The sequence below is a fragment of the Solanum stenotomum genome, chromosome 5 (assembly GCF_019186545.1).
Source record: "Solanum stenotomum isolate F172 chromosome 5, ASM1918654v1, whole genome shotgun sequence".
Lineage (NCBI taxonomy): Eukaryota > Viridiplantae > Streptophyta > Magnoliopsida > Solanales > Solanaceae > Solanum > Solanum stenotomum.
The window spans coordinates 51,050,553-51,074,052 of NC_064286.1; the positions used below are offsets into that span (position 1 = coordinate 51,050,553).

Here is a 23,500-nt window from a genome sequence, read left to right on the forward strand (position 1 = left end):
GTGTAATATTTTTTTTTTATTCAAATAATAAATATAAACGAATAAATAAGAAACTTACATATTTTTTTGAAAAAATATTTTTCTTTGTACCCAAAACATTCTTAAATAGAGGAAAAATTGAAAGAAACGAAATACGGAAATTTTGGATTAGGTTTTCGATACTTAATTTTTGTTATATTTACCTTCATAATTTTTTTTCCATTTGCTTTCCATTTGCCCGATTAAATCTGAATCCGTGTCAAGAAAGTTCCATTAGGAGTAAAGCGTGCTCCGTACCAAAGGGGACTCAAATTGAGACCGCTAATTAAAGATGAAAGAATACTTATCACTCTATCACAACGCTTGTTCGCTCACAAGTCAAACGTATTTTATGTATTTTTTTTATTATTTTCATTTTTTAAAAAAAAATTATTTTGTTTCATTTCATGCTTGTCAAAAGCCCTAAACCCCAAAGCTCCATTTCGCAGCTTGTTTGAGGAGAAAACACAGAGAGTAAAGAGAGAGAGAATGAAAATGCATAAACTCAAAGCTTTGCTATCACTGAGTAAACCCTTTCGGAGAAATGATTCGAGCTTCTTCCTCTCAAATCATTATTGTAGACAGTTTTCTGCTCAACCCAGCTACGCCGATTATCTTCAAGAACAGGTTCATTTTATTCAACATTCTTCGTAATTAACTTGTTTGTGCTAACACAAATATGCTTTACTAAATTTGGCGAAGTGAAACACCAATTACTTGTTATTGTTGTTGCAGGTTTTGGTTGAAGGAAGGGCTAAATCAAGAGCAGCTATTTTAAATAGACCATCTGCTCTTAATGCTCTTACGCCTTCTATGGTTCGGCATTTTCCCCTTTTGAAGAATTTGTTTGTTTATTTTTTTGTAAAGCTGTAATTGACCCTATTTTGAATGTTAGGCTGGTCGATTAAGTAGATTGTATGAGTCTTGGGAGGAAAACTCAGATATTGGATTTGTAATGATGAAGGTAATGATACATTGTACTAAAAAGAGCTTCTTTTTACCTTCCTGGTTTGTTAATTTCTTTGTTGGTTTTATTTTTCTTTTTAGTTTATTTCAAATTAAAGGACATTTAGTTACATTTCTTTAGTTTAAGATTACATTATACAAGATTTAGAAGTCGATTTGTATCTTCTTAAACTCCGTGCCAAGTCAAAATCAGGCAAACAAATTGAATTGGAGGAAGTATTTTGAAGGATGAGAGTTCAGTTTATGAAATTTGGACATTCTAGCTAATAATGAAGTTTTTGATTGAATTTATTGCAGAGCAATGGCAGGGCATTCTGCTCCGGAGCAGACGTCGTCACACTTTATGAGTTGATTAATGAAGGTGTGTGTTTGCTTTTAGTTTTGTTTCCCTTTTCTTGTGTTTTATCATTTTCAAGGTGTAATTTCCTAAGTGCGACTGATAAAATATTCCCTGTGATGATCAACTACTCCCTGGCTTATATTTTTTTTAATGATCAAGTACAACTATGGTTAAGTTTTTGATTAAAGCAAAGATTTTGGAATTGATTAATTTTATTCTATGATCAACTCCTCTCTGTTTTCCACTTGCTTGGGTGTAAATATCACTCAAAGTTAATGAGTATTAATATGTTAGAGGCGCCCAAGGGTATGACTTACCGACAATAAAGTTGGATTGGACTATGGAAGACCACTGTTCAAATTCCAACAGAGACAAAGCCACACCTTTGGGTGCATCTATTGGAATTTGAACCCAAAGGTGATCCTCTATGCTGGACAAAGTTACTCGGTAACTGTGGGGGAGATAGGTGACATGTATTTGGTAAGATTAGTAGAAGTGTGAGTAAGCTGGACATAAAATATTAATACTTCTGTTCATTTATGTGTCACCATTGCTATATGTTAAAGAGGTTTTCTTTGACCATACTTTTCTTAAATATTTTTTTTATGTATTTAGAGTATTATCTATCAGACTTGTAGTACTTTAATGTATGTTTCAAACATGTAAATGTTATTTAAAAAATACTTGAAGAATTTAAAACCTAGTGGACACCCAAAAATTATCTAGATTTACCCTTGAACTCTGTACCCTGCCACATAAGATGGAACAGTGGGATTATTGTGTTAGAGAAATGCTTATTTGTGTTTTTACTAAAGGTGTAACATTTGCAAATTGTCAAAATGAGGAGCTCTACAAGAAACAAATTTAACACCTAAGCAGAACAATTCTTTCCAACAACCTACTGTGTGAGAATGGGTCATTGTTAATCCCACTGTTCAAACTGTTAATCTATGTAGTTTGTTTGAGTTTCTTGCTTCATAAGAGGAAACTAGCAGAATGATCATGACAAGACAAGCTGCCATTTTTGTGAACCTCTCCTTGTCTTCACCAAATGAGTTGGGCTCAGAAATATAATCAACATCTTTTATCGACTTAGTGCCCCAAGGGTACGGCGTAGTAGTCAATGAAATGGGAGGAGAACCATGAGGTCTCACGTCGAATCCCAACGGAGACAAAACAATATTTGATGTCGTCCTATTTGTCTAAACCTTGGTAGAGAGAGTTACCTCGTACCTATTGCTGGTGGGAGGTAGCAAGTATCCCGTTGAATTAGTCGAGGTGCGCGCAAGCTGGTCCGGACACCACAGTTATCGAAAAAAATATAGTTTATCGGCTCAGCTTCTTCTTAGTGCTGGTATTTTACTTTATATTGCAACTGAAGTCCTAGATGGACCTTGTAAATTCCTATAGTTTGAGGAGAATACCAGAGCATTCCTACACTTGCTCACAAAATCCTTTGTTTTAAGGATAAATGGTAAATTTTTTAAGTTATTGCCTGTGAAACTGTTGGCAAACATTTTCTTAGATGCACTTTTCTGCAGGGAAGGTTGAGGAATGCAAGAAGTTCTTCCAGACATTGTATAAATTCGTTTACCTGTTAGGAACCTATCTCAAGCCAAATGTAAGTAGTACTCTTTTCTTTTTCTTTTCATATTGCATTGTCAGTGAGGTTGGATATTGAGTTTTCTCATCAAAATGTTGTATCTCCCTTCTCTTATTGGGAGATCTCGATAGATGTTCCTCTGCCTCACCGCTTGTATCAATGCATTGGATTTGAATTTCTGTTTGACCTGTCACTTCATTAATATCTATCAGCACAATTTTATTGTCTAACTTGACATATAATCCATAAAAGGAAACACAACATATAGGTATTAGGTAGAAATATGTCAAGACTCTGCTCAGTAAAACTTATATACACCATATGTACTTGGAAGACATCAAAACGGTATGGGAGGTGTGACTTCTTCAAAAATATTGTCGTGGCCTAAAACATAATAAGAATCCATATATAAATTTTCTACTGCATACTGGAAAGATACTCCGTCTTGGTAAATTCATTTTCCACTACCAGCGTTCTCAGTAACTTAATTTGCTGACCTCTTTTCTCATCTCTGAACACCTTGAGTAAAATGGTCATTACTTTGTGTAGCAAAGTCTAAGTGATAAACTATTTGGAACATTGAAAAGGAAACTAGACTTCCTTGACTAGAATTTTGCTTCAGAAACCATGACGAAGTTCCTTCTATATTAAGATTTGTATAGCTAGAAGTAGTCAATGCATCCTTTTAAATCTTTTGATTTTCACTCAACTTACTCTTGTATTCTGTGCACTTCTCCAACCTCCTCTCTTTAAAACAATATTATGACACACTACTATTCAGAAAATGAAAATGCAATGTCTGGCCTTTTTTTTTTGTGTAAACAAAAATACATGGAAGATGTAGAATCTTTTGTTGATGTCTTAGGAACTTTGTAGTAAAGTAAGGACATGGAATCTTCATGTATCACTCTTGTAATTATGGATGCTGAACTAGTTTGGTGCAGCTGGATTATATATAACAATGTTACGTTCTAAAAAACGACAACATTGTGACACTACCACATGACCAGATATGGTAACTCATCCATTCAGAAGGAGAGATAGAAGATTGTCCCTGCCTGCATTTGGTGGACAATTTGGAAAGAAAGGAATCAAAGATGCTTTGAAGATAAACACAGTATTATAAAAGCATATAATATGCTTTAAGTAATAGCTAAGACATGCAATATGTCAGAGTGTGACATAGTAGGCCATTGCATCATCTTAAAATTTGACTTCTGAATTAACTTTTTAGCAAACTTTAGCAAACATGTTTAAGTCAAGAATTATTGATCATTATGTGCAGGTTGCTATTTTGGACGGTGTTACAATGGGAAGTGGGGCAGGTATTTCGCTTCCAGGAATGTTTCGCGTTGTAACTAATAGAACTGTACGTACCTGCTTCCTTTATGCCGATTATGACACCAGTTCCTTATCTGATTAATTTGGAAGACGCCTTATAAATGACAATATTTTGGTGGCATAACGGAAGAAAGTTCTTTTGCATGATTATTCTTTCCAGAGTTGTATTGATTTTTTCAGAAGTGAAAGGTATAGAATGCCTTAATGGACAAGCCATCAACTATTACCTGTTACACTGGGAGAAGTGCAGTTGAATCCCCCCCCATACATTTTAACTATCAGATATAAGGAAAACTATAATCATGTACTGAATAAGCTATGTTTGATGCTTGGGTAGTGAACCCTTAATTTGTGATAAGGCTCCAGTGATAATGCATGGTCAAATGCACTATTTTTCAACTAAGGATTTTACTCTGTCAATATTTGAATTCTATAAGATGTCAATATTTCTATTGGTCAAAAAAGCTTCTTTTTGTAATTGTATCCTTTTCTTGAATAGTGAGCACATAGAGTGACTTCTTGGATAAACCTTCATCTTATCAACTTTTGCATTGGGAGAAGTCCAGTTGGATGGTCCCTATCCTTTTTCAACTATCACATATGAGGGAAATTATGGTTTTCATGCACGGAATAAGTTATGTTTGATGCCTGAGTGGTAGTGCCAATTCTTTCACTATAATCATGCACTGAATAAGCTATGTTTGATGCTTGGGTAGTGATACCCAACTCTTAATCTGTGATAATGCTCCAATGATAATATATGGTCAAATGCACTATTTTTCAACTAATGATTTTACTCTATCAATATTTGAATTCTTTAAGATGTCAGTATTTCTGCTGGTCAGAAAAGCTTTTCTGTATACCCTTCTTTTTGTAATTGTATCCTTTTCTTGAGTAGTGAGCACATAGAGTGACTTCTTGGATAAACCTTCATCTTATCAACCGTTGCATTGGGAGAAGTCCAGTTGAATGGTCCCCATCCTTTTTCAACTATAGCATAAAAGGGAAATTATGATTTTCATGCACGTAATAAGTTATGTTTGATGCCTGAGTGGTAGTGCCAATTCTTTCACTTATTGTGATGATTGAGTGGTTATTTGCTATGTTGTTCGGGCTCTTCAAACGTATCATTGTGTGTGTCGGATCCTCCAAAGGCTATGCACCTTTAAAAGATCCGACACCGGTGCGGCAATATCTTTGGAGGGTTCGGGTAACATAGGTTATTTGGGGTCAGATGCACAGAAGAGCTCACTCAGCTTATTACTTTTTCAATAAGTTGATTTTGAGTGTTCAACGCTGCCTTTCATTTCTGCACTTTTTTTTTCAAATATTCTCTAGGATGAGGATGTTTAGTTTTCAAACATTATTTTTCTTTACTTGTATTCTTTTTTGTTCAGAAGGAAGTATTGTTTTCCTTAGAAACTTTGCAAACTTGTATGCTCTTTTATCAAATTTTTAGAAATATTTTATTTTAGTCTAATATATATAGGTGATATTATCTTAAAAAGTTATTTGTGAGAAATATAGGAGAAGAATATTATTGAATTGTGTATCTACATTATTACATAAAGACCCTATTTATTGACACTACAATATAATCCTTTACGAAGTAGGAAACTATATACTATTTCTATTCCTATTCCTATTTCTATTCTAAGTAGGATTATATATGCCTATTCCTATTCTAAGTAGGATTGTATATGCCTATTCCTATTCTAACACTCCCCCTCAAGCTAGTGCATACAAGTCATATGTTCCTAGCTTATTACAAATGTAATTATATGAGGACTGATGAGGGGGTTAGTGAGATATCTGCAAGTTGATCACTCAACTTTCCAAAATTGACTGTTAATTTCAATGTGCTTAATCTTCTCATGAAATACTGAAATTGATGCATAATGTCAATCAATCTCAATGTGCTTGGTCTTCTCATTAAATACTGGATCTGATGCATAATGTCAATAAAACAGACTGATAAATACTGGATCTGATGCATAATGACATATACTTCAGAAAAGCATGTTGTATGATATGTTGGCTTAATTTTTTTTTTGATGTGATATTCTTTCCCGTAATACTGATCAGTGCCCTAAACTTACAAATGAAAATGGCAAAATCATTGCAGGTTTATTCTAATCCCGAGGCTCAAATTGGTTTCCATCCTGATGCAGGCGCTTCTTATTATCTTTCTCGCCTTCCTGGCTATTTAGGCAAGTTTAATAAAATATTACTGATAAGTAGATTCCTATGTGGTGCTACGCTTGTTAGTATGTAAACTAGAAAACTTAACCAGAAGTAACATCTCTGTTAGGAAAAGTGACTTGATGTGCCACATTCTATTATCATCTTATTGTTTTCTACTTTGATATGACTATTCATGCAACACATTTGTGCAGGGTGAAACTGGTGATGCGTCTCTTTGTTGATGAGGTGCATTGATTTCTGCATTGTCCATTTAAGTCATCCATATATTTGGATGACTGGGGGGGGGGGGGGGGGNGGGCTTGAATCTTCATTTCTTGATGGTTCAATAGTGGCCCCTTGATTGATTTATTTATTTATTTACTGGGAGTCATGAGTTGAACATAAGTTTTTAGCTTGGTTGGTATTTTCTCTGTTTCAATTGTCCCTTTTCTATGTTGTATTAGATTACTTTTCTCACACCACCAAACAGTGGCGTTTCTAAAGGGGTTACTAGGTTTACGTGAATCCATGTTCCCTCCGTAGATCATGTATATTACTATTATATTTTTTTCAAGGTACTTAATATATATGTGTGCATCCAAGCTTAAAGTATCATATAATTTGATCGTTATTGGGTGAACCTCTCTAAGAGAGGTTAGGAGTTCAAATCTCATGTCTCTTTTGTAGTTTTTTCTTTCTTTTTCTAGAATTGGGTGCACCGTTCTAAGTAGTTATTGGTGTCACTTCTTGTGTTTTAATTAAGTACTTTTTTTCTTTCTTATTTGTTTGATGTATTCTTTCAAAATTTTCAAGTCTGGACACATTGAAGTTTCTAATTTTCTTTTGTCACTGTTAAATTTTATATAATTAAGCCAAATGTGTACATTAACTCTAGTAGACAGTAGTAGTGGATGGTGTAGTGGATTATGTAGCATATAATCAATGGGTTCAATTGATATCATCATCTTTGATGCAGAGTTAGCAATAAATGTAAAAAACTATTTAGAAAAATAAGAATTTTGACCCTATAACTTCAAAAGCATAATGAATTCAATTGTAAGAACCTATAGGTTGAATCGGTCAAATTTATATCTTGGATCTACCTCTTCGTAAAAGTGCACCCATCTTCTTGACATCCTATATCCACCTCTGCCACCAAATGAATTGATTGTTTTGATGAACTCTCTTTATTTCTTTTGTTGGATTAGTACCGCTGAAGACATGCTGGTTGTGAAGTTATTTTTATACTGTTACCTAAAGTTTGAGGCTAGGAGTTTAATACTGGCATCTCCTTCCTTACAGGGGAGTATTTGGCTTTAACAGGGGAAAAACTTAATGGTGTAGAAATGATTGCTTGTGGTCTTGCTACCCACTATTCACACAGTGAAGTTAGTGATAAGTTAATTTGTAATTTATATTCTCAACTCTTGTTCTACTTTTTTTTGATAGTTCTGATCTTTGCTGTTCTAACAGAGGCTTCCTTGGATAGAAGAACGCCTTGGTAAATTGATCACAGATGATCGGCTTGTCATTGAAAATTCTATAGCTCAGTATGGTGACATTGTTTACCCAGAAACGAGGAGTGTTCTTCACAAGTAATGTTCTATCTAAATTCTCCTTGTTTCCCCTCTTCCATCATTTTATTTTCCCTAACTTGAACTTTGTGAATTCTGTGGGCTCTACTCAATTATATGGATTTTTAGGGGACCCAGAGTAAATTACTCTAGGATTCATTGTAGTGATTCTTTTAGTCTAAGTTGCTCGGACTCTCCACTTTTTCAAAAGATGGTGACATGTTTTAGAAACTCTTGGTGGTATGGTTTGTCACTTAAAATTATACTCCTCTATATGAGTATAGCTATGGATGTGCTATGTCTTATTATCTCCACTAGATTCTTTCGACTTGCAACACCAACTGATAAATATCCTCCCCCTCGTCCTCAAATTATTTGCTATTAGAATTGCATCATGCAATACACATTGTGAGATGTCCCACATTCGTTCCGAGAATGAAGTGTTGTTTCCTTATATAATCTTGGCAAATCTTCACCTCTTGAGCTAGATTTTAAGGTTGAGTAAGGGTGAACAGTCCATTCTTGTAACATGGTATTCATCTTTTATTATTGGTTTGCCTAGTGTTGGATTCCAAGTTGTATTATCCATGCTCTAGATTTTAGATATGGGTGTGTAGGAGGTGTTAGAATGTCCCACATTGGTTGAGAAATAAAGGTGTTGTCTCCTTATATCGTCTAAGCAATTCACATCTTTTATGAATTAGCTTTGGGGGTTGAATTAGACCCAATGACCATATTCTAATGGTTACAAAGCAAACAAGCAACTTTCTGGGGAGCTTTGGTGCTGCAAACTCTTTCTTACACCTCATTGTTTATTTCTGCTATCTGATCTATTGGACTACTCTATGAAATAGTTTAACTTCACATGTTTAGCTTCCAACCCCTTCTATATCATGTTATCTCCTCTCTCTACTCTTCCAGAATCTCCATATATTCTCAGAAAGAGGTCTTCAACTTATTCCAATCTTGGATTGCCATCCTGAAACGTTGTATCAGATGAGCCATGTGCATGCTCCATCTCAAAGAATCAGCTACTTTAGCACCAGTCTCGTTCACTAACCATATATCAGTAGCTGTTCTCTAAGGTTTGCCTCCAACATCCATGCATACATCTAGGGGATCTCCCCTTTCTTGTCATAATCCCCTTCCCAAACTTACTCCAGAACTTTGGCTCCTTAACCAGAAAACCACCCTTTGTCTACTTTCTCATATTTAATAGATATAATCTCTCCATGGAGTGTTTGGTCCATTTCCCAAGAAGTGCTAACTGGAATAGTGGATGACAAACAAACCCAACTACAAAATTATGTAATACCAGCTAACTTGTCTGACCCATTTCTCTGTAAGTGGGTCAAGCCCGACAACAACCCGTTAGTAGTCGCCGACAAAAGCATCAACAAGATCAAATTTTGTGACCCAACAACAGCTTGGTTAGGCCAAGATAGGTGTTGGAGAATGTTGGTTGACAGCCTTAGAAACCCGTTAGTAGTCGCTGATGAGAGCATCAACAAGACCAAATTTGTTGGTTACCCACTATACTCCATCCAGGTTAAAAAACATACACCATTTTTGTCACGTCTCTTTGCTTTGTTAAGAACAGGTATCCTATGGTTTCGTTTGATCCACACAAAAAAGCATCTGCTGCAGATCTCAATGCTTCATTTCTGCAGGTTTTCATGTGTTAAACATGGTATATGTGATTTAGCCATCTGAAACAAGCTGTCTTGCGGTGGGGGGTCTTTGGTCTTCCATATCATCTTCCAAAGCCATAGATAATCCTTTCTGAGCCATGACTCGAACAAGTTCTCTTACAGACCTTTTTTTTTGGATGGATCTTTACATCTATTAAAGATGTCAATATTGCCTTTTCTTTTGCTCCCATGTTAATTTCGTTCGTACCCTCTGTTTTCTTTTGTTTAACCACCTTTTGTGATTCAGGTTTGAGAAAATCGATAAATGCTTTAGCCAGGATACAGTTGAGGAAATTATAGAAGCTCTGGTAAGTGCTCTCTCTCTCTTACTCGCTCTTATTGTCCTTTCTTTCTCTAGGTACAAATGCACACCCATTACTTGCAGTGATCTATAATAGCAAATAATAAACTATGCAAACACTAAATTTGATAAGCTGCTCCAAACTGTTAACTAATCTTGAGTGAATGCAAAACTGAAGAGCAAGATTAAGATGGAAAAATCCATTTGATTTAATCTTCAAAATTTACACTACTTGGACCTTTTGTAAGAGATGGCAAATCTTCTTGAACAGGATGAGTATAACTTGAATAACAAAAACTATATCTTCAGGACTATCCATTATTGATAGTACAGGAAACAGTGCTTTCCAAATGGTTCACAGTGTTTCAATACGTACTTCTGGGGTTCAACACTTAATGCTTGGCACAACTTTCTGATAGTTAAACTCAGTAAACCTTGTTATGCCACAAACCCAAACCGTTGTACATATTGGTATAAATCGTCCTTATTTAGTTTCTAGGTCTCTTTTTTTGTTTCATTTTTTGGTCTTAAAGCATAATAATAGAAGTTTTAGGACATTGTTTGAAGAACTTTCCTCCTGGATATTGATCTTTGAAATTTGTTTCGCTGACACTTTTGGTTGATTTAATGTTTTACGTCAGAAGAAAAAGTATGTGTGTTTTCTGATCTCGGAAATCTAGTTTAGGTGTTATTGACAGTCTGGTTGATTTCCTTTGACTAGGGGTTGTGGGAGATGGTATCTGCTTATACATGCTTTATGGGCTTTAGTATTTTTAAATATTTGCTTGTCTCTTTTTTACTTGCACCAAGTTCCTTCACTGTCACAAAATGCAGGAAAGAGAGGCAGCAGAATCTCATGATGAATGGTGCAATACAGCTCTTAATAAAATAAAAGAAGCCTCTCCATTGAGCTTGAAAGTGGCTTTGAAATCAGTAAGCTGCTAACCGTTTCCATTGCTTTTGCAATCTAGTTTTTTGGGGTTTAAAATTTCTTTTTGCTGCCAAAATGTAGATAAGAGAAGGCAGATTTCAATCCCTTGATCAGTGTCTAGTTCGTGAATATCGCATATCAGTTAATTGGGTGTCCAAACGGATATCTGATGACTTCTGTGAGGTATGTCTTCCTCTGACAATTGTCTGTATGAAGTTTGTATGCATTTTTTAGTAGACTTGTAGAAGTTTAAATTAAAAGAGAACTTCAGATAAAAAATTTTAGTTTTTATTAACCTTGCGATTTTACTGTCATTTACTTTACAAGTCAACTTTTAAGGTTTTATTGTTATTGGAGGTGCTCTTACCTGTATACTTAATCTTTTGTCGCATCTTATTCCATGTAATATGATTCATAATTCCATAGATTGTGCAGAGTTTTATATCCGAAACCAACTTTTGTATTGGCAATATAGGGTTGCATTTAGTAATGTAGGTTTCATAGAGAAATCTAACATTCTGATATGTCAGTACTATTTTTCCTTATAACTCAAACCAGCAAATGTAACATTTTTCATCGCTATGTTCTCCACTTACACCCCCCCCCCCCCCCCCACCCCCGCGCGTATTGGAAATGTTGTAAAAATCCTCCAAATTTAGCTCTTACTAAGGAAACATAGCCTCTTCTGCTACTAAGCTCCTCTTTAATGTTTCAACCTAGTATAGTCATTTCTTCTTGTTATTAAGCTATGAATTATGATACTTATCCGCAAAAACATTTTCAGGGTGTCCGGGCTAGATTGGTTGACAAGGACTTTGCTCCAAAGGTAATGAACTGTCTTCTGTGCATGCTTAACTTCCTCTCTCCCTCCTCTCTCTTATACTTTTTAGCTAGGGGAAGATGAGAAAACTTATTCGTTCTTGTACTGAACATTCAGTGGGATCCAACACGGCTGGAGAAAGTTCCCACCAACATGGTTGACTGCTTCTTTACCCCATTAGATGAATTAGAACCCGAACTCAATTTGGCCACTGCAATACGAGAGCCTTCTATGTGATTCATGCCACACTTTGCTCTGCCTACGACGCGTTCTATACTCTGTTGAATCCGTCACAGTAATGGGATCGGCAGAAGACATTCCTATCAAGATGTTGGGTAGTTTTCATTCCCTTGGAGCAGATGTAAACGGCTGAACTGCACTAATGTATGTTTAGGTATTAGATGGTCGTAAAAGAAGAAAACGATACGCAAGCTGCAAATTGCTAATTTCCTTCATCTTTTACTCTATATGAGCCATGTTTCTGATGTTGAGAGACCTCTGAAGAATTGCTTTTCATGCAGACATGAAAAGAATATATATCTTGTGAAATAAATTACCAATACCATGGTACCTTAAGAAAGTTTTGCATACATTTGTAGAACCATGGATAAGCGTAGACAATTTTTTTGCAGGAGCAATACTAAATGCATTTGAATGTTGACTAATATTTTAGTCTTATATAGCTAAGCTACATGTTGATTTTAATGTTCCAACGTAAGGTTTGCGTACATCCGAACTCCCCAAACCTTGCTTATGAGACTATATTGTTGTAGTTATCATTCAAGTGAGAAAATAATGTCTTGTGAAATAATGTTTACCAATATCATGGTATGCTCTATTGCTTCATTCTTTTTTGATGACCCATGTAGGGGTGAAAACTTTGGTTCGGTAATTTTGATTTTTAAGTTTTCAAGAATATTATATCATTATCCTACAAAATTTAATTTAGTGTGGTTCAGTATTTTAAGTTTGGTTCCGGTAACTATATTTTGTTCAACCTCGACTTAAATATACTTATATGATAAAGAATTATGCTTTTGCTTTCAAGATACTCTACACTTTACACATATAAATTACAAACATTTTCTTTCGTTAATTTATTATACAAAAATGATATTTTAATAAAAATAAAGTAGTCGAAATTTAAAGTCTAAACAACTAATTTTATACTAATACTATTATTTATTACTATCATAATAATCTTTTCTTACTTTTTTTTTTTGTCAAATTGCTTTGTAATGCTTGTAAATGATAGAATTTTTTAGAGAATATGATAAAATAAGTTATGTGTGTAGATAACTTTTCCAAAATTTATAGCTACATAATTAACTTCTCTATATAATGAGTCTATAAGAATATTATAGGGAGATGAATGTTTTGTTCTAATGAGGATGAAGGATTAAAGGATTAATGTAAGGGTAGATTTAATTCTAAATTAGAAATGTGGTAAATCATAATAAGTCACATGACTATTTTAAAAAGCAAAATTTAACAAAATTCAGGATTAGTTAAAGGGATATTCTTGAATTATTTGATACCATACGACTCAAAGTAGAAGACTAGTAAAACTTCTGTTTTATGCCACGAAAATTGTGGGGTCCTAAAACTTTGGTAATATTGGATTATTAGTTTATATTTTACCTAAAAAATATTAATATTCGTAGAAAAAGAAATTACAAAATCTATATAAAAAATAAGGAGAGAGATTGTTTTTCTTTTGAGAAATATTTTAGAGTTTGAATTAAACTACTCATATCTTCATAATACTAATAATAAACATATGACTAACATCTTATTAATTTGAAATAACTTTAATAACGTTATTACTTATTGCTATTAGATTTTAATCATAAACTTAAAACATGTACTAATACTACACAATACGTATGGATAAAAAAAGTGACTTATTGTTTGCATAATTTGTATAATACATAACTTCTATTAAAAAAACTGAGGTCTTATATTAAAAGTTAATTACAAATTACTAATTTTATTAAGCCGTCCTACAAATTTAAATGATAAGAGAATATACTTCAAAATTTGTGTTATTTGATCTTTTAATTATTTCATTCGACTTTTTAATCATATATGTAATCTCAGTAAATCATGGTAATAAATTTTACTATATAAAATAATAAAATATTGGACTTTAGAGGTAAAAAGAGAGTGTATAAGATTATTTCTTTAAAAAAAATAAATGAAAGAACACATTGTTTACTCACAATTGTAGGAAAAATATTCGGTAAATGAGTATTTTTTTAATAAAAAATACAGAGATAAATCCACGATTAACTTTCGATTCCTTAATTTTATGATAACACTATCATCATTTACTATTCTTTTGGTGGACTATATCTCCATTTTGTTCCTAAAATTTATAACAATAATCTCAACCTTGTTTTTTATTGACTGTTAATTTCTAAATTTTATTATAAAAATTTCAGCCTTATGTTTTCCTATTTTGTTGATTGACTATATCTTTTGCTTTTCCTAAATTCTATAACAACCATATCAATCATATTTTTCCTATTTTGTTGATTGACTATATCTCTAGATGTTCCTAAATTCTATAACAACAATATCAATATATTTTTTTAAATTATTATTCTATTGTTGACTTTATCTCTACCTTTCTCTATAAATATTCTTCACACTCTTTCAACTTTTTCATCAGTTTCTATTTTCTCTGAATTAGATTTAAAAAGAAGAAAGTTTGTTTGTCAAAATGGTGATTTTAAAGAATCGATCTCTTTGCCATTTTCTATTTATGTTTTTTCTTGTGTTTCTTGAGGTTCATGCGTCACATGAAATAAATCGAAAGCTACAGTCTACTAGTCATAATGTGGTAAAAAAAATCTTAAGACCTAAATTTCACTTCAGACCTCCTAAACACTGGATCAATGGTATGTCTTTTTCTCTAATCCTCTCCGCTATAAAATATATATGGACTATTCATATTCATATTCATATTCGTATGTAGGATCTAATATATAACGTTTGAGTTCATGTAAAATATAAATCGAAGGAACCTAATTATTTTACTTGTCCTTTTCTTCTTCTTTTATTTTAGTGTTTGAAACACAAATTTTCTGAAATATTATATTATTAATTTACAATATTTTAAATGTGTTCACTTATTTGGGAGAGATAGTTCAATATGTAAATTTAATAGTTTAAGACTTTTCAAATTTAATATTTATTAAAATTTTAATAATTTAATCCACACATATGTGAAAAAATTACTAAAATTTTAATAATTGAACTCGGCAAAAATAAACTAACATGCATGTGTGCTTTTAGCTGCTTATTCATATTTGATTGTCCTTTTTTCTTTTTATTTAATTATTTCATTATAGTTATCTAACATAATAAGGTGATCCTTATTCGTATAATATATGCTTTAATACTTGTATATGATCCTTATTCGTGACGATACTAATAAATATATGAGGAGATGTACTGTAAAAAACATGATTATCACAAACAATAGTTAAATAATTATTCTCTTTTAATCTTGATAACAATTATTATTATTTAATATAATTGATGCAAATAAGTTTTTACATGATATAATATATATGCAACTAACTCTGCTTTGTGATCTTTTTTCAATTGCAATGAAATGCTTTTACTAATCATTTTAATTTAATTCCTTTTTATGTGGTGGTCTTGGCCGGATGGTCTCAACAACATTAGATCCCACTGGTAAGACCGAGTTTTATATTTATTAGTTTTCACTATATTTTTACCTAAATCTCAATTTATTTATATTAATTTTTTTTAATAGGTCCAATGTATTACAATGGTATCTATCATCTATTTTATCAGTACAATACAAAAGGAGAAGTATGGGGTAATATTGTTTGGGCTCATTCAGTATCCATTGACATGATTAACTGGATCAATTTAGAGCATGCAATTTATCCATCAGAAGTGTTCGACAAATATGGTACGTGGTCCGGATCAACCACTATTCTTCCGGGGAATAAGCCTGTTATTCTCTACACTGGAATAGTAGATGACGAACAAACTCAAGTACAAAATTATGCAATACCAGCTAACTTGTCTGATCCATTTCTACGTAAGTGGATCAAACCTGATAACAATCCGTTAGTAGTCGCTGACGAAAGCATCAACAAGACCAAATTTCGTGACCCAACTACAGCTTGGTTAGGTCAAGATGGGAGTTGGAGAATGTTGGTTGGTAGCCTTAGAAAAAACAAGAGAGGATTAGCAATATTGTACCGGAGTAGGGACTTCATGAAATGGACCAAAGCCCAACACCCATTCCATTCAGCTGCTAAGACTGGAAATTGGGAATGTGTTGATTTTTTTCCAGTATCATTGGAGAATACAGATGGTTTGGACACATCAGTCATTGGCAAAAAAATTAAACATGTTTTGAAAGTCAGTCTGGATGATACCAGATGGGACTATTACACAATTGGTACTTATGACACGAAAAAAGATAGATATGTTCCAGACGATACAATGATCGAAGGATATCACGGATTGAGACTGGATTATGGTAATTTTTATGCATCAAAGACTTTCTATGATCCCAGCAAGAATCGAAGAATTTTGATGGGATGGTGCAATGAATCCGATGTTTTTCCAACAGATGACATCTACAAAGGATGGTCTGGAATTCAGGCTATTCCTCGTAAGTTATGGATTGATCCTAGTGGTAAACATTTAGTCCAATGGCCTATTGAAGAATTAGAAACCTTGAGAAAGAAAAAGGTTGAGCTAAGAAATTACAAATTGAACAAGGGAGAAAATATAGAAGTTCAAGGAATCACACCTGCCCAGGTTTGACCTTGTTATTGGTTTACTATATATATGAATTATTGTGACCTATAAGTACATGTTTGAGTTGTCAAAACAATTACTAAAATTTATGTTAGAACATCCTACATCATTTCGTATGGAATTTGCAATAACGCAATATGTTTTATGATTTGAATTAATTTTTTGTATGAAATTTTTCTGACAAGACTAATTTATAGCTAATTTGTGTGTGTTAATATAATGACAGGCTGATGTTGAAGTTACATTTTCCTTTTCAAGTTTGGAAAATGCAGAAGAATTTGATCCTAGTTGGGTTGATCTCTATGCCGAAGATGTATGTGCAATTAGGGGTTCGACAGTTCAAGGTGGACTTGGTCCATTTGGACTCCTAACATTATCTTCTGAAAACTTGGAAGAGTATACACCTGTATTCTTTCGAGTGTTTAAAAATCAAGACAAATATAAGGTTCTCATGTGCTCTGATGCCTCAAGGTTTGTCTAATGATCACACTTTTCTTATTAGCAAGTATCTCTCCCCTTAAACTAGAGAGATCTTAGATTTAAATTTTCGAAATGAAAAAAATACTTATAGAAAGCGCTCCTCCTATTAAATGGGTCTAATGCAATGCAAATGAGTTTTGGATATCAAATAATTATAACTATAAAAAGATTTGTTATCTTTATGCTTTTGTATTTGGCAAACCTTATCATTCTATTTTTTTTTTGCGACAGGTCAAGCGTTAGGAATCACAAAAAGATGTTCAAACCCTCATTTGCTGGGTATGTCGATGTTGATCTAACAGACAAAAAGTTGTCACTAAGGAGCTTGGTAAGCTTTCTTTGGTATTTTTTTCCCTATAAAATACACTTAAAACTTATATTTCAACTCATTTTTCTTTTTTGTCGCATTGACAAGTAGTTTAATTATTTTTTCAGGTTGATCACTCCGTGGTCGCAAGTTTTGGTGCTGGTGGAAAGACATGTATTACATCACGAGTTTATCCAGCTTTATCCATCTATGGTGACACACATTTGTTTGCTTTCAATAATGGTACTGAGACAGTCAAAATTGATACTCTTGATGCCTGGAGCATGGATAAAGCCGACATGTAAAACAAAAAAATCCTAGGAGAAAAGAAGAAAACATAATTCCGTTCAATTTTCATTTCTCTTTTCATGTTGGCCTTTTTTTTAATCAAGCTTGTACAGATTTCACTACTTCTATGAGTCATGAAATAAAATATTCTTCTTTTCCTATTTAATCGAATTGATGACGCCTTGATATATAGTGCAATTATCTTTCTACCGAGTTCTTATTTCATATCAAAATACACAAATGTTTACTTATTTCTTGTGTGTATATATGAGGCACAAACAAATAAAGGACTTATATACTTGCAAATCAATGAAATGAAATTAAACTTTTTTCGAGCTATATAGAAAAATCAAGAGCTTTCTTTGCAATCGTTTTATCCTCTTGATGCCAAAATGCAGAAAAGACTAAGAAGAAAGGGTTGAGATTAAAAGCTTTCACGGACTGATGTCGAGACTAGATTCATAACTACATAATATTTCGTCTTCATCTCTTTTCCGATGTATTTGACCACATAAAACTCTACTTATTGGACATTATAGAGGTTCAACGTGAACTATGTTTGGTGTATACAACTTATTAATGTTATGTAATATTCTCCACACTCTAATATTAATAACAATTTCTATGGTTAATGAAAATTAAACTAGACCAATATGTAAGCATTCAAATCCAATAATTAATGCTAGAATCGACTTTCATTTAAAAAAAATTAACAAAATCATAAATATCCAATAGACAAGAAAATAAAAGTTTTATCTTTGACCAAAATAGTCTCCTGGTTCAGCTATTCACAAGCCTCCTCTCTATGGGGTAAAATTAATTAGCAAGACCTCACACCGATATCTCGCTTGTTCAACATTGCTAACTATTGTTGAGTCTCGTGCAAGTGAATTACTATATAATTTTAGTCATAAATAATAATCATATAGTACTATTGTAGGTGTCCGGCCTAAAAGACTGGTGGAATTTCTCACTATTTGTCTATTTGTTATCCAATACAAAAATCAATTAGTCATTTTAAACTAGCTAATGTTGTGTATTATCAACGATTTCTACATAAGATGGCAATATGATATTTTGAGCAGGTACATATCTAAGACCCTTGACACAAATAGACGCGTCAAAAGTTCCATATACATTACTCCCCAATACAATTTCTTTCAATTCTTAAATGCCTGTTAGGGTAGAATATTCATGTGGGAGTTTCTCATATTTACACGTGTGATACATGTTCCTTCTATTTCTCCAAGTAAATCTCTTCGCATCACAATACATATTGTGCCGTTTTGACCTGTCATAAATAAAAACAAAATAAAACGTCCATTATAAAGAAGTTTACTGTCTGTTCTAGATTAAACACACTTTCACTATAGTGTCTGAATAAATACTATTACTTTCTCTCAATATCTCCACCAGATTCTTTCGACATTCATAAAGAGCAAAATTTGACCCAAATACAGAATTAGTTTGAGGGGTATTCTTGAATTATTTGATACAAGGACGACTCAAAGTGGGGACTAGAAAACTTTTTCGTTTTATACCCCAAAAATTTGTAATATTGGATTATCAGTTTATTTAGGTAAAACGAATTAAAACTTGTAGAAAAAAGGAACAAAATCTTTATAAAAGAAATAAGGAAAGAAAGATTTAACATTTATTATTATTTTGGATTGGTTCCTAAAATTTATAACAACTATCTTAACCTTATATTTTGATTGACTATATATCATGTTTGTTCCTAAATTTTATAATAACAATCTCAGTTTTATTCTTTCATATTCTTTAGATTGACTATATCTCTAGTTGTTCCTAAATTTAATAACAACAATATCAACCTTATTTTTTTTATTATTCTATTGTTGACTCTATTTCCACTTTTTTCTTTAAAAAAAAACGTCAAAACTATTTTCAAATCAGGCTTATGCAAACTTGAAATTGTTAAAACTATAACATTTTCCCTGACAATTACTACATGGTAGAAAAAAAGAAAATCTAGATTAAATAGTAATTACATTTGTAAAATCGAATATAGAGTTATAAATATATAACTAAATGTATCAAATTAATTTTGTATGATGTAAATATTTTAATTACATGTATCTTAATAAATTCTTGAGAATTCCAAATTCAATATTACCTGCCTTTTGTTTTTTTCATTTTCGTTAAGTTCTAACAAATTAAAAGCATTTGAAATAATGAAATTTTTTCCTAAGTATTTGAAATAATGAAAAAATTCCTAAGTGAAAATGAAAGGTCAAATTTTACAGAATTTTGATAGTCAAACTAAAGTGTGAAATGATATACAATAGGTTAACTTGGAAAAACGTGTATGGAGCTTTCTAATTTGCATTTTTATATATTGATCTCAACTTTCCATGTTATGATAAATTAATATAAGTGTTTTACCTCATAAAAGTTTGGACTTTAGAACTAAAATACATTGTTAGTCATAATTATAGGAGAAAAATAGCTAAATAATTTTTTCCAAAACAGATAAATCTACGATTAACTTTTAGTTCCTAAATTTTATATAACAATATCAGCTTTATTTTTACTATTCCTTTGGTTGACTATATCTTTCTAAATTTTATGATAATATTCTCATACTTATATTTTGGTATTCTGTTGGTTGATTCTATCTCTATTTTTTTTTTCTCTATAAATATTTTTCATATCTTTTTAACCTCTTCATTAATTTTTTCTCAATCAAAGTTAGAGTAAAAAAAAAGATCTTTTTTCTGTCAAAATGGAATTCTTAAGAAAGAGTTGTCTTTGCGCTATTTTATTTATGGTATTTTTCTACAGTAATGAAGCTAAAGGAGGTTACAATCCTCTAGTTCTAAATTAGTTAAAAACTTATTTAGAACGGGATATCACTTTCAGCCTCCTAAACTTATTTAATTCCATGTTATGGGGTGGTCTTGGCCGGATGGTTTGAACAACAACATTAGATCCCACTGGTAAGATCGAGATCTATATTTCAAAGCTTTCACTAAAATTTAGCTAAAATTTCAATTTATTTATATTAATTTGATTATTGCCTTTTTATTTTTTTTAATAGGTCTAATGTATTACAATGGAATCTATCACCTCTTTTACCAGTACAATCCAAAAGGAGCAATATGGGGAAATATTGTTTGGGCTCATTCAGTATCCATTGACATGATTAACTGGATCAATTTAGAGCCCGCAATTTATCCATCAGAGGTGTTCGATAAATATGATGCATGGTCCGAATCAACCACTATTCTTTCGGGAAATAAGTACAAAATTATGGAGTAAAGGATCAAAATTGTCCCTTATCTTTGAGATAAGAATCAAATTAATCCTTGTCTTTTAACATGGAGCACTAATAGTCCTCCATGTTTCAAGAATTGGTACATTTTTAGTACCCTTCCAAATAACCGTCAAACATTCAAACGGTATTTTTTTTTTGCACGTGAGAAAGACGACCATTGCTTACCAATTCTTTTCCTTCTTCTCCCTCAAACAGTATTCATCTATTCCTAAGAATGGACTATGAGGCCAAAAAATCACTGCCCACTGGAACAATTGCTCAGCAGCTTGTGTGCAAGAAACTTGTTTGCAGATGAACACCAACCAGGGCCGACTCAACAAGATTGGGGGCCTGAAGCGAAATTTGAGGGAGGGGCCCTAATATTTTATTTTTTCATCATATATACTTTTATTTAAAATCTATTTTTCTAGCTTTTTTAGATGTGAAATCATTAGTTACTGTTTTATAATCGATTTGTTTTAATAATTGCTTTTCAATTGATAATATAGCTAATTCATTCGATCTCTCTTGAGACATCGCTGATCTTAAATAAGATTTAATCAATTTTAGTTTCGAAAAACTTCTTTCGGCTGAGGCAACGGTTAGAGAAACTGTTAACATTATTCCATAAGCAATATGTGTATTTGGAAAAGAATCAAGTCTTTTATTTGATTGTGTATTTTCGTTAGATCATTATCTTCTACATGCATTATTTCTCTTAACACTTTCAATTCAAAAAATAAATCTAAACTATCAATAACAGAATAACTATTAGTCCATCCGTTTAAAAAAAATGACCTCCTTTCCTTTTTAGTCTTTTTAAAAAAGAATGACTTTTTTCCTTTTTTGGTAACATTTTAATTTCAGTTTTCCACGTGACATGTTTAAAGCCACAAGATTGAAGGACAATTTAGTACATTTGACATAATTTTAATTTAGGACCACAAGATTCAAAAGTCTTCTTTATTTTCTAAAACTCCGTGCCAAGTCAAATCAAGTCACTCTTTTTTAAACGGAGGGAGTATGTGTTAAAGTTCAAGGTTAAGACAGTGTTTTTAAAATTCTCATCATCTAGTAATATCAATTTATCAATAAATAAGAAACAAAAAATATTTTCATATGCTTCAATTGGTTCAAATCTATTTTGAAGTGAAAAAAAATAGATTGATCTACTATATATATATAAACTAATCAACTCTAGTTTCAAGGGATTTTGTGATTTCGTTATCAATAATTTCATCAAATTGTTTCTTACGAAATTCGGGTTCTATATTCATTTCATATGCAATTTCCTTAGTAGAAATCATAGCACTCATAGTACATATAATTTTTTTAAAAATAACATTCATAAGTAATTTTTTTTTAAAAAAAGGGGCCCCCAAAAATATGGGGCCCCAAGCGATTGCTTTAGTGGCCTAGGGGTTAAGACGGCCCTGACACCAACCAACATGTGTAGTATCCTCCCAATTAAATTTAATTGGGTATTCTAGTTATCAGTATGTTATCAATAATCAGAGGACACCCAATGATCTCAGATTTTTATATTCTTTTCTCGAATTTAAACAATCTATCACATAGGACATTGAAGAAGACTCAATGATGATAAAAAGTATTTTACATTCATACAAAAAAAAGAATTTTACTTGTCGGAGACTTCCATTGAAGGGAAATAAACAAAAATTAAAAATAAAAAGAAAATATTCTTCAAAAACAACAAGATGCAACTCTCTTTATTTTGATTTCGTTTGTCTGATAGAAAAATGATAGTCATGAACATAGGAATGGATGGGTACTATTTGAGGAGAAGATTTGGTTAGCAATGGTGGAAACAGAGACAGCCTTTCTCACGTGCAAAAGAAACTTCCGTTTAAATATTAAACGATTATTTGGAAGGGTACTAAAAATGTACCAATTCTTGAAACATGGAGGACTATTAGTGCTCCATGTTAAAATACAAGGATTACTTTGATTCTTATCTCAAAGATAAGGGACAATTTTGGTCTTTTTCTCCAAAATTATGCAATACTAGCTAACTTGTCTGATTCATTTCTCCGCAAGTGGATCAAGCCCAATAACAACCCATTAATAGTCGTTGACGAAAGCATCAACAAGACCAAATTTCGTGACCCAACTACAGCTTGATTTGGTCAAGATGGGCATTGGAGAATGGTTGTTGGCAGCCTAAGAAAAAACGAGAGAGGATTAGCAATAATGTATCGGAGTAGGGACTTCATGAAATGGACAAAAGCCCAACACCCACTCCATTCATCTGCTAAGACTGAAAACTGAGAATGTGTTGATTTTTTTCCAGTATCATTGGAGAATACAGATGGTTTGGACACATCTTTTAATGGCGACAAAACTAAACACGTTCTGAAAGTCAGTCTGGATATTACCAGATTTGACTACTACACAATTGGAACCTATGACACGAAAAAAGATAGATGCATCCCAGACGATACAATGATTGATGGATGGCATGGATTAAGATTGGACTATGGTAATTTTTATGCATCTCGGACCTTTTATGATCCTATCAAGAATCAAAGAGTTTTGTGGGGATGAAC

At 32.5% G+C, this 23,500-nt stretch overlaps 2 protein-coding genes and 1 pseudogene across 3 annotated transcripts; all 3 read left to right on the forward strand.

Moving 5' to 3' along the window:
* Positions 1–428: 428 nt before the first annotated feature.
* On the forward strand, positions 429–12,434 carry LOC125866008 (3-hydroxyisobutyryl-CoA hydrolase-like protein 2, mitochondrial). Its single transcript, XM_049546287.1, has 14 exons — positions 429–645; positions 754–834; positions 914–982; positions 1,282–1,345; positions 2,866–2,945; positions 4,213–4,296; positions 6,394–6,478; positions 7,755–7,840; positions 7,926–8,047; positions 9,965–10,025; positions 10,853–10,951; positions 11,031–11,132; positions 11,734–11,775; positions 11,887–12,434. Exons 1-14 carry the CDS (start codon positions 508–510, stop codon positions 12,004–12,006), a joined length of 1,233 nt encoding a protein of 410 aa, XP_049402244.1. The 5' UTR covers positions 429–507; the 3' UTR covers positions 12,007–12,434.
* Positions 12,435–14,494: 2,060 nt separating this feature from the next.
* LOC125864430 (beta-fructofuranosidase, insoluble isoenzyme 1-like) lies at positions 14,495–17,683 on the forward strand. Of its 2 annotated transcripts, XM_049544435.1 has the most exons (6): positions 14,495–14,672; positions 15,466–15,474; positions 15,557–16,581; positions 16,808–17,052; positions 17,293–17,389; positions 17,497–17,683. In XM_049544435.1, the coding sequence occupies exons 1-6, from the start codon at positions 14,495–14,497 to the stop codon at positions 17,671–17,673; spliced, it is 1,731 nt and encodes a 576-aa protein (XP_049400392.1). In that variant the 3' UTR covers positions 17,674–17,683. The 2 variants fall into 2 exon arrangements, with proteins under 2 accessions (XP_049400392.1, XP_049400391.1); XM_049544434.1 differs by lacking the exon at positions 14,495–14,672 and having other exon boundaries at positions 15,460–15,474.
* Positions 17,684–20,722: 3,039 nt separating this feature from the next.
* LOC125864131 (beta-fructofuranosidase, insoluble isoenzyme 1-like) lies at positions 20,723–23,498 on the forward strand (annotated as a pseudogene).
* Positions 23,499–23,500: the final 2 nt, after the last annotated feature.